At 37.3% G+C, this 13,427-nt stretch overlaps 1 protein-coding gene across 7 annotated transcripts in view; it reads right to left on the bottom strand.

Annotated features, from left to right (window-relative positions):
- Positions 1-13,427, bottom strand: part of TET1 (tet methylcytosine dioxygenase 1) — a 135,820-nt gene that overhangs the window by 49,293 nt on the left and 73,100 nt on the right. For all 7 annotated transcript variants that reach the window (XM_058696521.1, XM_058696523.1, XM_058696524.1 and 4 more), the window contains 3 exons: positions 7,386-9,705; positions 3,012-3,102; positions 2,365-2,458 (listed from right to left, as the gene is read on the bottom strand). In XM_058696521.1, coding sequence (XP_058552504.1) covers positions 2,365-2,458; positions 3,012-3,102; positions 7,386-9,705 — 2,505 coding nt within the window. The remainder of the gene's footprint in view (positions 1-2,364; positions 2,459-3,011; positions 3,103-7,385; positions 9,706-13,427) is intronic.

Below are 13,427 nucleotides of genomic sequence, written 5' to 3'. Positions count from 1 at the left end.
CACATTTTCTTCACTTATTTTTCTCCTTCTGAAACTGTTTCTTTTCCCTTCTAAAACTCACCCACATTGTAACAAATTGAAGGCAAATTATCTTGGAACTTGATTCTATTTCACATAACAGAAAACTCCCAAACAACACGTTTTTAATACGTTAAAAAAAATTCTCTCTCATGTTAAAGAAATTCAGATTTAAGGGGCACCTGGGTGGCTCAGTTGGTTAAGGGGCCCGACTCTTGATTTCAGCTCAGGTCATGGTCTCATAATTCATGAATTCAAGACCCGCATCCGGCTCAGCGTTTGTAGAGCAAAGCCTCCTTTGGATCCTCGGTCTCCCTCTCTCTGTCCCTCCCCCCTGTTCATGTTCTCTCCCTCTCTCTCTCTCCCTCTCTCAAAAATAAACATTAAAAAAAATTCAGATTTAAGAAAGACTGAAGTTAGTTTGGCAGTGCTCCTGGTATCATCAGGAACTCATGCTCCTATCTTTCTTCACACTAGAAAGTCAATCTGTGCTTCAAAAGTGGCTGTTGGAGCTCCAGTCATTAAATAAACTCATGTTCTATAAATGTTGAGTGAAAGGAGAAAGACACAAAAGAGCACACACTATATGAGTCTACGTATATGGAGTTCATCAAAAAGACCTTTAAGGAGATAAAGGTCAAAATAGTAGTTACCTTTATGTGGTGTTATTGTCTGGGAGGGCCCTTCTGGCGTGCTAAAATGATTATATCATCATCTGGATAGCATTAGACACAAGAATAACCTTGATGTGTACGTACACCTAAGGATTTGGGCACTTTACTGTAAGATAACTAAACAAGGTAAATTCTAGGTCTTTGAGTTTATCTGTATTTTGACAAGACCAGGAACTCCACATAGATTGAAGAAACAGTATTTTGGAGGCCCCTGGGTAGCTCAACTGAGTAAGTGTCTAAAGGAAGCTCAGGTCATTATCTCACAGTTCATGAGTTTGAGCCCTTCATCGGGTTCTATGTTCTAAGCACAAAGCCTATTCAGATCCTCTGTCATCCTGCCTCTCTGCCCTTCCCCCACTCTCTCTCTCTCTCAAAAAAACAAACAAACAAACAAACAAAAAAAAAAACAAAAAAAACCCAAAGTATTCTAGAGTGTGCAGTGTGCAGCTCTTGTGCTTTTAATTGCTTCCAAAGGTTTAAAGTAACCAAGACAAATAGTTTACTACTAGAGCAGCTATGGGTGTGGCAATTGTCTTGCTTTAGGAATACCTGGGTTTAATCCTACTTTTATTTTGTATTTAATGTCTTTAATTTCTCCAAAAGGGGTATGAAGTTACTGACTTTTACCTTATTCAAAATCATAACAGAGTCCTTTTGTGAGGATTCAAGTTTTTAACATAGTACCTGATGTGTAATAAAAGGTAGTTGTTATTGTTATTATTTTATTACCATTATTACCAACATCAATTTTTTTTTTTAAACAACATCGTCATCATTAACAAATGATGGCACAGGGATCTAAAATGATTCTACGATTGGGGCGCCTGGGTGGCTCACTTGGTTGGGCGTCTGACTTCAGTTCAGGTCATGATCTCATACGTCGTGGGTTGGAGCCCCGTGTCGGGCTCTGTGCTGACAGCTCAGAGCCTGGAACCTGCTTTGGATTCTATGTCTCTCTCTCTCTCTCTCTCTCTCTCTCTCTCTCTCTCTCTGTCCCTCCCCCAGACATGCTCTGCGTCTCTGTCTCAAAAATAAATAAACATAAAAAAATTTTTTTAATGATTCTATGGTCAAAAATTCCAAATAAACTGGTTAATATCCTTGTGGATGTGAATGTCCTACTGAATATATATATTTGGCCAGGAACTTGTTTTACAGTTGAGAACTTCCCAAAGAAGCTGAATTCAGTTCTTCTTATAGTTCTGCATGTTTAGAAAACCAAAGTAGTCATGGGTACAATTTTGGGAGTATGTTGTAAAAAATTTGGTTTTGCTTTCAAAATTATATGATCCTCATTAAGGTGGTCCTATGGATAATGACTTGGAAATAATTTCAATACAGAAACAGATAACAGATATAAAGCAGTATGTATAATTTAGTACCATTTACTTATGTTACCTAACTATAAATTCATTAAAAGATCTCTAAAAGTACATAAGACACTGACAAAAGTGGTGACCTTGGGGAGCTGAAGATCACTAAGTAATAACTGGGAACTTTTGTTCATTTAACATAAAAAGTCCAGGCTAAGATAGAAAGCTTCCTGATTATTTCCCAGGGAATAATAAGGGTGGATACTTTTCTAGTCCACATATTCATGGAAAATAAATTGATTGGTTTTATATGTGGAATAAATCTAGTTTTGAAAAATGTGTAAGCACAAAATACTTACCCACTTAGCAATTGGACACCCATGAGAGCTTTTTCCTTCTTTTCCCGTGTACACTACAATTTCTATCCTTATTGCGTTTCCTTTTTGACCATACCTGAGTACAAAACACAGTGAAGGGAAAATAATTGCAATTAATTGCGATATACACTTTTGACATCTTAATGTACATAAGATACAGCTTTAAAGAAGTACAGAAATCAAACACTCCTCATAATTTACATTCGTTAAAAATGTATTTTTGTGTGGCAGATATTTTTATTGTTATCCCATTCTGCTTACTTATCCTTACAGATCACTCTTCTAAAAAATGGACTGGCTCCAAGATAAGCATAAGGAATGTGAATGCAGTGTTGATGGAGGTAATCTGAACTATCACTACGATTATACAGTAATATAAAAATAAGTATTTCTGAATTTAACAAAGACAGCCTTGCTCTGTGAGTGTCTTGTTGAGGGCCCCAAGGCTCATGTGATGAGTGACTCAGCAGGGACACCAGGACACTATTCTTTGCCTGGGCCCTAAGAAACATCCAACTTCCACTCCTGAAGGTATATATATACTTCTCATTTGTTCCAGAGATAATTTCTCTGCATTGAGTCAGGTCCACAGTAATGAAGGATTTTAACAGGGAAGGATATTTCCTCACCTATTCTCCATGATTTCCCTGATAGCAGCAACACTTGGTCCTGCCCCAAGGTGTGTATAATATGGGCCTTTGTCTTTTTGTATAACTCGATCTGTGGAAGGAATAAGATTATTAGACCCAAAGCTTTACAGAATTGCATAGGGGCAAGGAGGATATAGTTTTATTATTTGTTTTCCAATTCAGAACAATGAATCTTGACAAGCTTTTGGAAAGATTTAATAATTAATGTCTAGGACAATAAGCCCTAGAATTTCACTTGTTTCTTTCTTTCAGCTCCTAACTATTTCATTCTTCCTCTAAGAATCAAAGGAGAAAAATATTTTAAGATGTGGGTCATATTTATTTTTCTACCTCCTGCTTTAAAAGGAATCTATTAATAATTGAGGTACACAATTAAAAGTTATGAGAGCAATACATCTTAAAACCCTGGCCTTACAATCCTATTAAAATCGAGCCCTGCAACTGTACTGCTAAGAATTTATTATACTATACACTTGCCTAATTATATATTTATAATGCAAATGTATGCAGGAATGTTCCTTGTCACAATTATTTGTAATATCAAAAGAGAGAAGCACATTTAGCATGTCATTAAATGATAGGTTGAATAAATTGTGGGATGTTTATATAGTGGAAAAATAAAAAAAACTATCAAAACAATAATATTTAAGTAATGAAAACCCTGAGATTTCATATTTTTAAAAGCAAGTTGCAAAAATATAGTATATAGAGTATTTTTTAGTATATTTTAAAAGATCCAAATTTTCTAAAACTGTAACCAAAATTGAAATCAGTAATAATGTTAATTCATATAGAAAAACTCTGAGGATTTATCGTTAGAATATTATACTGTAAGAAGACATTTGCATCATATTTCTGTCCTACCTGAAATTTTATGGGTGTGAATTATATATTTCATAAAAACAGTATGTTTAACTTGGCCTCTCAGAATCATGTCTAACTGGAATCGCTCAGGAATGCATTTCTGGCCGTGGTGCATCTATACTGACTGAAAGGTCATTATGATTGGACGTCGGATACAACATAAGATTACTTTTGTGGCTTCCTAAGATACATTGAACAGATTGTAAGTTATTACTGATGATCTAAAGCAGTGGTTCTTAACCAGGGGCGATTTTTCTTGAGTAGAAAATTTGTCCAACCTTCTTGGTTGTGACAACTGGGCAGGGGTGTGTGTGTGTGTGTGTGTGTGTGTGTGTGTGTGTGTTTGTGTGTGTGTTACAGGCCATGGATGCCACTAAACAGGCTAGGTTGCAGAGGACAGTTCCCCTACAATAAAGAATTATCCTTTCCTCAAAAACTTAAACATAGAACTACTCTACAACCCAGCCATTGCACTACTAGGCATTTATCCAAGGGACATAGGTGTGCTGTTTCGAAGGGACACATGCACCCCAATGTTTATAGCAGCACTATCAACAATAGCCAAAGTATGGAAAGAGCCCAAATGTCCATTGATAGGTGAGTGGATAAAGAAGATGTGGTATATATATACGATGGAGTATTACCCGGCAATCAAAAAGAATGAAATCTTGCCATTTGCAACTATGTGGATGGAAGTAGAGGGTATTATGCTAAGAAAAATGAGTCAGGCAGAGAAAGACAAATATATGACTTCACTCATATGAGGACTTCAAGATGCAAAACAGATGAACATAAGGTAAGGGAAGCAAAAAGAATATATAAAAACAGGGAGGGGGACAAAACATAAGAGACTCTTAAATATGGAGAACAAACAGGGGCGCCTGGGTGGCTCAGTCGGTTAAGCGTCCGACTTCAGCTCAGGTCACGACCTCACGGTCTGTGAGTTCGAGCCCCGCGTCGGGCTCTGGGCTGATGGCTCAGAGCCTGGAGCCTGCTTCTGATTCTGTGTCTCCCTCTCTCTCTGCCCCTCCCCTGTTCATGCTCTCTCTCTCTCTGTCTCAAAAATAAATAAACGTTAAAAAAAAAAATTAAAAAAAAAATATGGAGAACAAACAGAGGGTTGCTGGAGGGGTTGTGGGTGGGGGATGGGTTAAATGGGTAAGGGCATTAAGGAATCTACTCCTGAAGTCATTGTTACACTATATGCTAACTAACTTGGATGTAAATTTAAAAATTAAAAAAAAAAAAAAAAAGAATTATCCTATCTAAAATGCCAATAGTGTTCAATTTGAGGAAGCGTGATTAAGAGGTTAATTACTCATACTTTGCTAGAACACAACACCTGCATGGAAATCTTTTACTCTTAGATACGACCATCCCACTTGGGATGATTTCTGAGTGAGTCTGCTTTTTGTTTTTTCATCACTTCCCATTTCTACACAATGAGCACAATAATCTTGCATGTAATGATTACAGGAAAACATGTAAGTGACAATGTATAAAACAATTACGGGTGTACTGCCGATGTTCAATAAACTTTAAATGCTTAGTTGTGTCTCAACTCCTACCCTGTGACTAGTTACTATCTCTACGGAAAGAGTTTTGAAACTAGACAATCATCCTACTGAAATTATGCACACAGTAAAATTATACTAGCTCAGTAAAATTAGACTAAAATATAAATTTTAATGGCATTTTAAATTACAGATTTTTTTTCCATTTCTAATGATATTAAAAAAATTACCGTCCCTTTTTTACTTCAGATTTTTGAAACAATAGGAAGGTAGGCTCTCAAGTTGTGACTGTCTTTGAAATCCAGTTTAGTCATTCACTACCTGTGAACTTCCCTGTGACTTAGTTTCCTCATTTGTAAACTGGAGTTAATAAGCCTTCCCTTTGTAGGGATGTTGTGAATATAACAAGTCAGGGCCATTGTACTGTATCAGACTTGGCAGTAAAAGATCTGGAATAGGAATCATCATTATTACACTCTTCTGTCCTTGGTCCAAGAACCTCTCATTCATTCTCCTGTTTCGACCCCACTCAGCATTGTCACCCCTTTTCAGATTATGAGATCCTTCCAAGAAGAGCTTATCCCTGGTACCTGGCACATGGCAGGCTGTCTAAGTGGTGTTGAATGATGAGCGGAGAAATAGAGGATTGACTTCAAAATGTCAAATGTACTTTAGAAAATCAAGAGCAAATAGTCATGGCTATATACTTCACTAATTTTTCTGCTGTGGTTTTGAAAAAAAATCAGAATGATATAGTTTATCCTTCCAAACAATCCTTTACCCATTCTGGAATGTACTAACCAACCACCTACTTCTGACAAAAAAAACTTCCCTTGTTCAAGGCAAATCTTAAATCTTCGTGATTTGGGGCTATATTTTAAGACTTTTTTTTTTTTTTAAAGACTTTTAATAATCAAACCTATTTGAGTTCAGAACAGGTTATTTCACAAATTTTGTCCTCATAAGCTGTATAAAAGCTGAAATAATGAGGGCATCAAGTAGTGTAACAAACTTGAATGACCCAATCTATTTAATCTCTCTATTACACCTACGTTAGAGTAAATTAATTCTTCTTTTACATAAGCTCTTACATGAAATCTGGCCATAAACAATGACTAATCAGTACAGGGTTCAAATTAAGCTTTCGTATGTTTTAAATACTGAGCAAATTTCTCATAAGGCCTGCCTAAGAATCTTTAGTCCTGCAAGATTTTCTCAGGGCTGATAAAAATTCTAATTATTAGTTCCTGAATGATCTCTTTCAATGACTCCTAAGACACATAATATGTATTAGTTAGAAATCACTTCCCAGCTCAGCTATTTACACATGACTATTTGTTTTTTAAACAGGAAAACAATATTATACAACAACTTAATATTTTAGAATTTCAAAAGGTTTTCAAATGCTTCAGCAGCTAAGATTATGGATTTGTTTCATATGTAAGGACATCCTTTGTATTGCAGAGCAGAAGAGCTCTAAGCATTGAAAAAGAAATAAACCAGGTCCAGTTCTTTAATGGGGTGGCAATCACACATACTTTTTATAGTTATTTGTTAAGTTGCACATATATTTTATGTTCTCTGTGTGTAGGTTTTATATTTCACAATAAAAAATAGTTTTGAAACAAATGCTTACAGGTTGAAATTCTTTTCCATATAGTAAGAATAAACTGTAATAAAGTATTAAAGGAATTCATTCCTATCATATTCACAATAAAATTTGGCCAAGAGAAATCAGCAAATTTTCCACTTAAGAAAGTTTCCAAATTATGCGTTAAACTTCCCAATTATTTGAGCATAATCAGTAAAGGTCCCACAGAAAAATCGGCATAGATTTAGTCCATTTCAGCTAGAACATGAATGGGGCAAAAATGCCACATATGAAAGACAACCCAAAATTTGATTTGGTCATGAGGAGGCAATTAACGGAAGTAAACAAAGAAGAAACACATAACACACTCGGCCCCACACTTACCAAGACAGTTGCAGGTTGGCAAATCAGAATCTTTCGTTGTGGACACCAGGTTTTTTGTAGGATTGGTAAAGAAGTTCATGGCATAATCATTAAAACTTTTCTGTGCACTGTCTACTGGGGAAAATTCTGATGCTCCAACACTGGATGAACAGACATCCTCTTCACTTTTGGTAGAAACCACTGTAATTCCACCTGAACACACTACATTTACATTCCTGAGAATTTGTGCTGGGTCTGGTAGGGGGGTCTCATGAGAGATACCAGGCAATGTCGGCAGTCTCTGATGCATGACTTGGTCTTTAACGTCCTGCTGGAATGGTGTTTGGTCTTCGCCAGCCATTACATTAGCACACTGGTTAGTTGGAGAGGAGGCCTGGAGTAAAGGATGAGCTTTCTGATTGACATTCACGGATGGCTGTACCTGAGAATTATAAACTTTTTCTGTAAACGCCTGCCCATTGGATTCTGTTTTTAACTGGAATAATGGGAGAGAATCCAAAGGTTCAACCTTCATGGTTTTTTCCTGTGCTAATTCGGGATAATATCGCTCAAATTTTATCTGAGTGAGTGGAGGAAATAATTTTTTGTGTTCTAATGCTGAAGTCGTTTGAGTCAGTGGTTTCCATACTTTGGTTAGGGGAGGAATTTTTCCTAACAGAATGGGAAAATCATGTGGACCAAATTGACCAAATCTTTGAAATTTAGATGCTATCCAAATGTCATGTAACTTACTGTACTCATATGACAGCTGTTCCCTCTTTTTCTGGTCATTATCTTGACCAGTTAGGACTACAGGCTTCTTTTTCCGCCGATCTCTTGATGGGGTAGATTTTGTCTTTTTCTGTGTCGTGTTCTTGTGCTTTGTTAATGATGAGCTATGATTGTTTTGTACACTGGAAGGTGGTTTCTGTTGTACTGTGATTTTCTCCTGACTGCATTTTTCCTGCACATTATATGCAACAAGATTTGTTGATGTACTTTCAACCTTTTTGTCCTCTTGTTTTATATAATTGAATTTAATTATTGATGCAAGTTGTGTTAACTGTGTTGCAACATCTTCCTCTATTTTACTATGAACTGTATCTTGACACGATGGATCATCTTTTGAATCTATCTGTTTACTGCTGGCCAGTGACTGGTTACAATACCCCAATTTATCACTTGTTGGTGGCAACTGATGCAAATTCTTAGAACCCTCAAGGGTAATTCTAGCTTGAGCAACATTTTTATTGGTGTCAATTTTAGACGAATTTGGATTTGGTATGAAAAGAGATCCTGAATTTGTGACTTTTGAATATTCCTGTGACTTTGTAGATGCTTGGTTAGCAGCTGAGTTGTTGTGTGACTTGGAAATATTTTGGCCATTAAATACCACCGTGCTGCATGAACTTTGCTTTTCCAAAGATGGATAGTGATGAAGGCTTTCTGGCTCCCCTTGTAAGGTTGGGTCTTGAAGGTCTTTTTTTACCGAATAAAGGATAGCTTTACAGCTATTAAGCAAACTCGCTGTTCTGTGCTCTGTTTCTTCATCCTTCTCAGACTTTGATGGTGAAGAATTTTCCGATGGAGCTTCTGATAGTTGGGTCAGAGCTTCTATGGCCACCACTTGCTCCAATGTTAATCTCCTATCTTTCATCAGGGATAGAAGACTTGGTTGAACTGGAGATCCATCTTTTGATTCTTTACTTGGTATATTTTCTAGAGATTTGGGTTGATCACTTTCATTGTGTGTACTAGTATGACTATTTAGGTTGAAATTTGCTGGATCTGGGATAGACTTGCAGTTAAAGCTGGGCTTCTGGAAGACTGAAACATTACTTTTCCCCTTGAGATGATCACAGCTTGCATTAGTGGCAATGGAGCTCATGGCATTATGGTTGGCAGTGTCTTTCAGGAATTTATAGGAGTTGTTTTCAAATGCCTTGCCAAATTCTTCAATACTGAATTTTTTAAAACACACGTTGGTCTCGGTTGGTAAATAGTGTACATTTTTAATGCCGTTTCTTACAGTTTGTGCAAACAATTTCTGAGGTTCTGGTAACTCGGTGAGTAGGACTTTCTTCTTGTCATCTTCAGAGTTTTTCAATTTTTCAGCTTCAGTCACAATTGCCTTAAATTCTCCTTTGACATGATCGGTTAAATGTGATTTCTTATTTTGCGTCCACTTCTCCACTTCAATACCTGTCATACTTTCTTCATTTTTAGTTACATTTTCAAGGGGAGGTGGGTTTAATTCCAATCTCTGTTGGTCCCCATGGCATTTACTGTATTCCATGGATTCTGACTTGGGGCCATTTACTGGTTTGTTGTCAAAATTTGCCTACAAAATGAACACAGAGATATCTCATATTATCTATGCAAACATACGAGTAAGAGCCATGGGAAATTCACAGTTTAATAGAAACTAAATGTAAAGCCCTGAAAAAATATTTTTGCTTTTTTTATGTGTTCAATAAAATAGCAATAATGGGTGTGTAGGAAAAAAGAAAAAGACCGAAGTACAAACTATCATAACCCACGTGTATTAATATTTTGGTATACTTAATTGTTTTTCCAAATTAATTTTTAAATATTTTTATGTTGGTACCATTCAATGGGCAATATCTATTATTTGAAATACAAAATACACGCAGAAAAATGTGCAAATCATAAGTACATAACTAATTGAATTTTCACAAAACGAACACCTATGTGCCCAGATTCCAGGCCAAGAGACTCCCATCTGGTCATCATTTCACTGCCTGAGGGTAACCATTGCTTTGACATCTATCATAGATTTCTTTTGCTTACTTCCAAACTTTAAATAACTGACTTCCTTTCACTCAAAATCGTATTTGTGATTCATCCATGTTGTTAAGTATACTTGAAGTCCATTAATTCTTATTGTTGGACAGTCAAACAATGACTACAATGTATTGATTCTACTATACATGGACATTTGAATTATTTTTGGTTTTCGGTTATTGTAATCATATTGCTGTAACATATTACTCTTACAAAATTAATTATTTTACCACTTAAAATCTTACAATTCAGTGGGTTTTTTTTTTAGCATATTTACAATGTTATGCAACAATTGTGTCTAATTCCAGAACATTTTCATCACCACTAAGAGAAACTTTTTCCCACTAAGCAATCACTGTTTACCCTAAGTTTCATAATTTATTTTTAAAAATATTTTATCTTCTTAAAATTTTTAATTTTTTATCTAATTTAATTTTCTTTTCAGAGACATAAGAGGGTTCAAGTGAGCGAGCAGCAGAAAGGGAGGGAGAGAGAGAGAGAAGCAGGGCTTACCCAAAGCGGGGTTCGTGCTCATGCTCTCTCTCTCAAAATAAATGAATAAACATTTAAATTTGTTAAGTTTGTTTGTTTATTTATTTATTTATTTATTTATTTAGAGAGACAGCGAGAGCAGGGGAAGAACAGAGGGACAGAGAATCCCAAGCAGGCTCTGCACCACCAGGAGAGCCCGACATGGGGCTTGAACTCATGAACCTGTGACATCAAGACCTGAGCTGAAATCAATAACCAAACGCTTAACTGACTGAGCCACCCAGGCACCCCAATCTCAGTTTTTTAAAACCATGAAACAGCTCAGCCAAAATTATAGCACAGGAATTCAGACACTAAGGGCATTTCTTCCTGCTGTCAGGGGCAAATGCAAAGACAAGCTCCACCTCCTAATCTTTAATATGGCTCTGCACATTCTACTCAATGCCTCAGGGAGAAAAAAATGTTAAGTATCAAAACTTAGGAGACTTCCTCTTTAATGAAGATGATATACCTGACTCCATAGACGAACAAGGAATATTGGCTGAAAAATGGAATCAATGTTCAGGATAGCTATAGTTACATTCAGAATATAAAATATTGAAGCATTATCCAATTGTGTAATTAAACACTAAACAATCTTAGTAGAAATAAATTCTATCTAATTTCTTTAAAAAAATTTTTTTTTCAACGTTTTTTATTTATTTTTGAGACAGGGAGAGACAGCATGAACAGGGGAGGGTCAGAGAGAGGGAGACACAGAATCTGAAACAGGCTCCAGGCTCTGAGCTGTCAGCACATAGTCCGACGCAGGGCTCAAACTCACGGACCGCGAGATCATGACCTGAGCCGAAGTCGGCCGCTTAACCGACTGAGCCACCCAGGCGCCCTTCTAATTTCTTGATCAGGGTACACAAGTTACACAGGTTATGTTCAGTTTGTCAAAATATATGATACACATATATATATACATACATTTTGTATGTATATCCTTATTACATTTCAATAAGATTAATTAAAAATTAATCTGAGATAGTGGACTTTGTTTTTAAGACAGCAATGGTCTTTAATTAAGGAGCGACTGGGTGGCTCAGTCGGTTAAGCGTCTGACTTCAACTCAAGTGAATCTCATGATTCATGGGTTCAAGCCTGAGTTGGGCTCTGAACTGACAGCCTGGAGCCTGCTTTGGATTCTGTTTCCCTCTCTTCCTCTCCTTCACTCATTCTTTCTCACTCTTTCAAAAATGAACAATGAAGAAAATAAAAAAATAAAAAAAGAATCTTCAAAAAAAAAATTCCATTGTTAATAGGCAAAAATGTCCAGGATATACTGGACAGTTGAAAAAACCCAACCAGGGGCGCCTGGGTGGCTCAGTCGGTTGGGCGTCCAACTTCGGCTCAGGTCATGATCTCGCGGTCCGTGAGTTCGAGCCCCGCATCGGGCTCTGGGCTGATGGCTCAGAGCCTGGAGCCTGTTTCGGATTCTGTGTCTCCCTCTCTCTCTGGCCCTCCCCTGCTCATTCTCTGTCTCTATCTGTCTCAAAAATAAATAAATGTTAAAAAAAATTTTTTTTAAAAAAAGAAAAAACCCAACCAAACAAAAAAGAGGGTATAGAACCTGTACACATAATGCTTTTATTTTTTAAAATAAAAAAAAAGGGGCTGGGGCACCTGGGTGGCTCAGTTGAATGTCAGACTTCAGCTCAGGTCATGATCTCATGGTTCATGGGTTAGAGCCCTGCATCAGGCTCTGTGCTGACAGCTTAGAGCCTGGAGCCTGTTTCGGATTCTGTATCTACCTCTCTCTCTGCCCCTCCCCTGCTTGCATTCAGTCTCTTTCTTTCTCTCTCTCTACCCCTTCCCCACTCCCACTGCCTTTCTCTCTCAAAAATAAACATTAAAAAAAAGTCCTAATTAAATAGAGTTTTGATTTGTAAAATTTATTTCCTTTAGGGGCACCTGAGTTGCTCAGTCACTTAAGCATCTGACTGGCTCAGGTCATGATCTGACAGTTCCTGGGATCAAAACCAACATCGGGCTGTCTGCTGTCAGCTCAGGGCCAGCTTTGGATCCTCTGTCACTCTCTGTGTGCCCCTCCCCTACTCATGTGCAAGCGCAGGTGATCTCTCTCTCTCTCAAAAATAAATAAACATTAAAATATATTTCCCTTAAATTTAAACCAAAATTGGGGCACTTGGGTGCCCCAGTTGGTTAAGTGGTTAAACTTCAGCTCAGGTCATGATCTCATGTTTCGTGGGTTTGAGACCTGCATCAGGTTCTATGCTCTCAGCTTGGAGCCTGGAGCCTGCTTCGGATTTTGTGTCTCCCTCTCTCTCTGCCCCTCCCCCACTCCCACTGTGTGTATGTGTGTCTCTCTCTCTAAAAAATAAACATTAAAAAATAAATAACTAGGGGCGCCTGGGTGGCGCAGTCGGTTAAGCGTCCGACTTCAGCCAGGTCACGATCTCGCGGTCAGTGAGTTCGAGCCCCGCGTCAGGCTCTGGGCTGATGGCTCGGAGCCTGGAGCCTGTTTCCGATTCTGTGTCTCCCTCTCTCTCTGCCCCTGCCCCGTTCATGCTTTGTCTCTCTCTGTCCCAAAAATAAATAAAAAACGTTGAAAAAAAAAAAATAAATAACTAAATGTAAACCAAAATTGATTAAGCTTCCTATGAAAAGATTTCTAGCATACAGTAAGTGAAAAAAGCTCAAAGTTTATGTAGTATCAAATTACAAATTAAAGCATAAAGGGTGTGGAGTATATATGTATTT

This window comes from Neofelis nebulosa, chromosome 13, assembly GCF_028018385.1.
Source record: "Neofelis nebulosa isolate mNeoNeb1 chromosome 13, mNeoNeb1.pri, whole genome shotgun sequence".
NCBI classification, from domain to species: Eukaryota; Metazoa; Chordata; class Mammalia; order Carnivora; family Felidae; genus Neofelis; species Neofelis nebulosa.
Note: the sequence above shows the minus strand (reverse complement) of the source record. Positions and strands in the feature narration are given on the sequence as shown.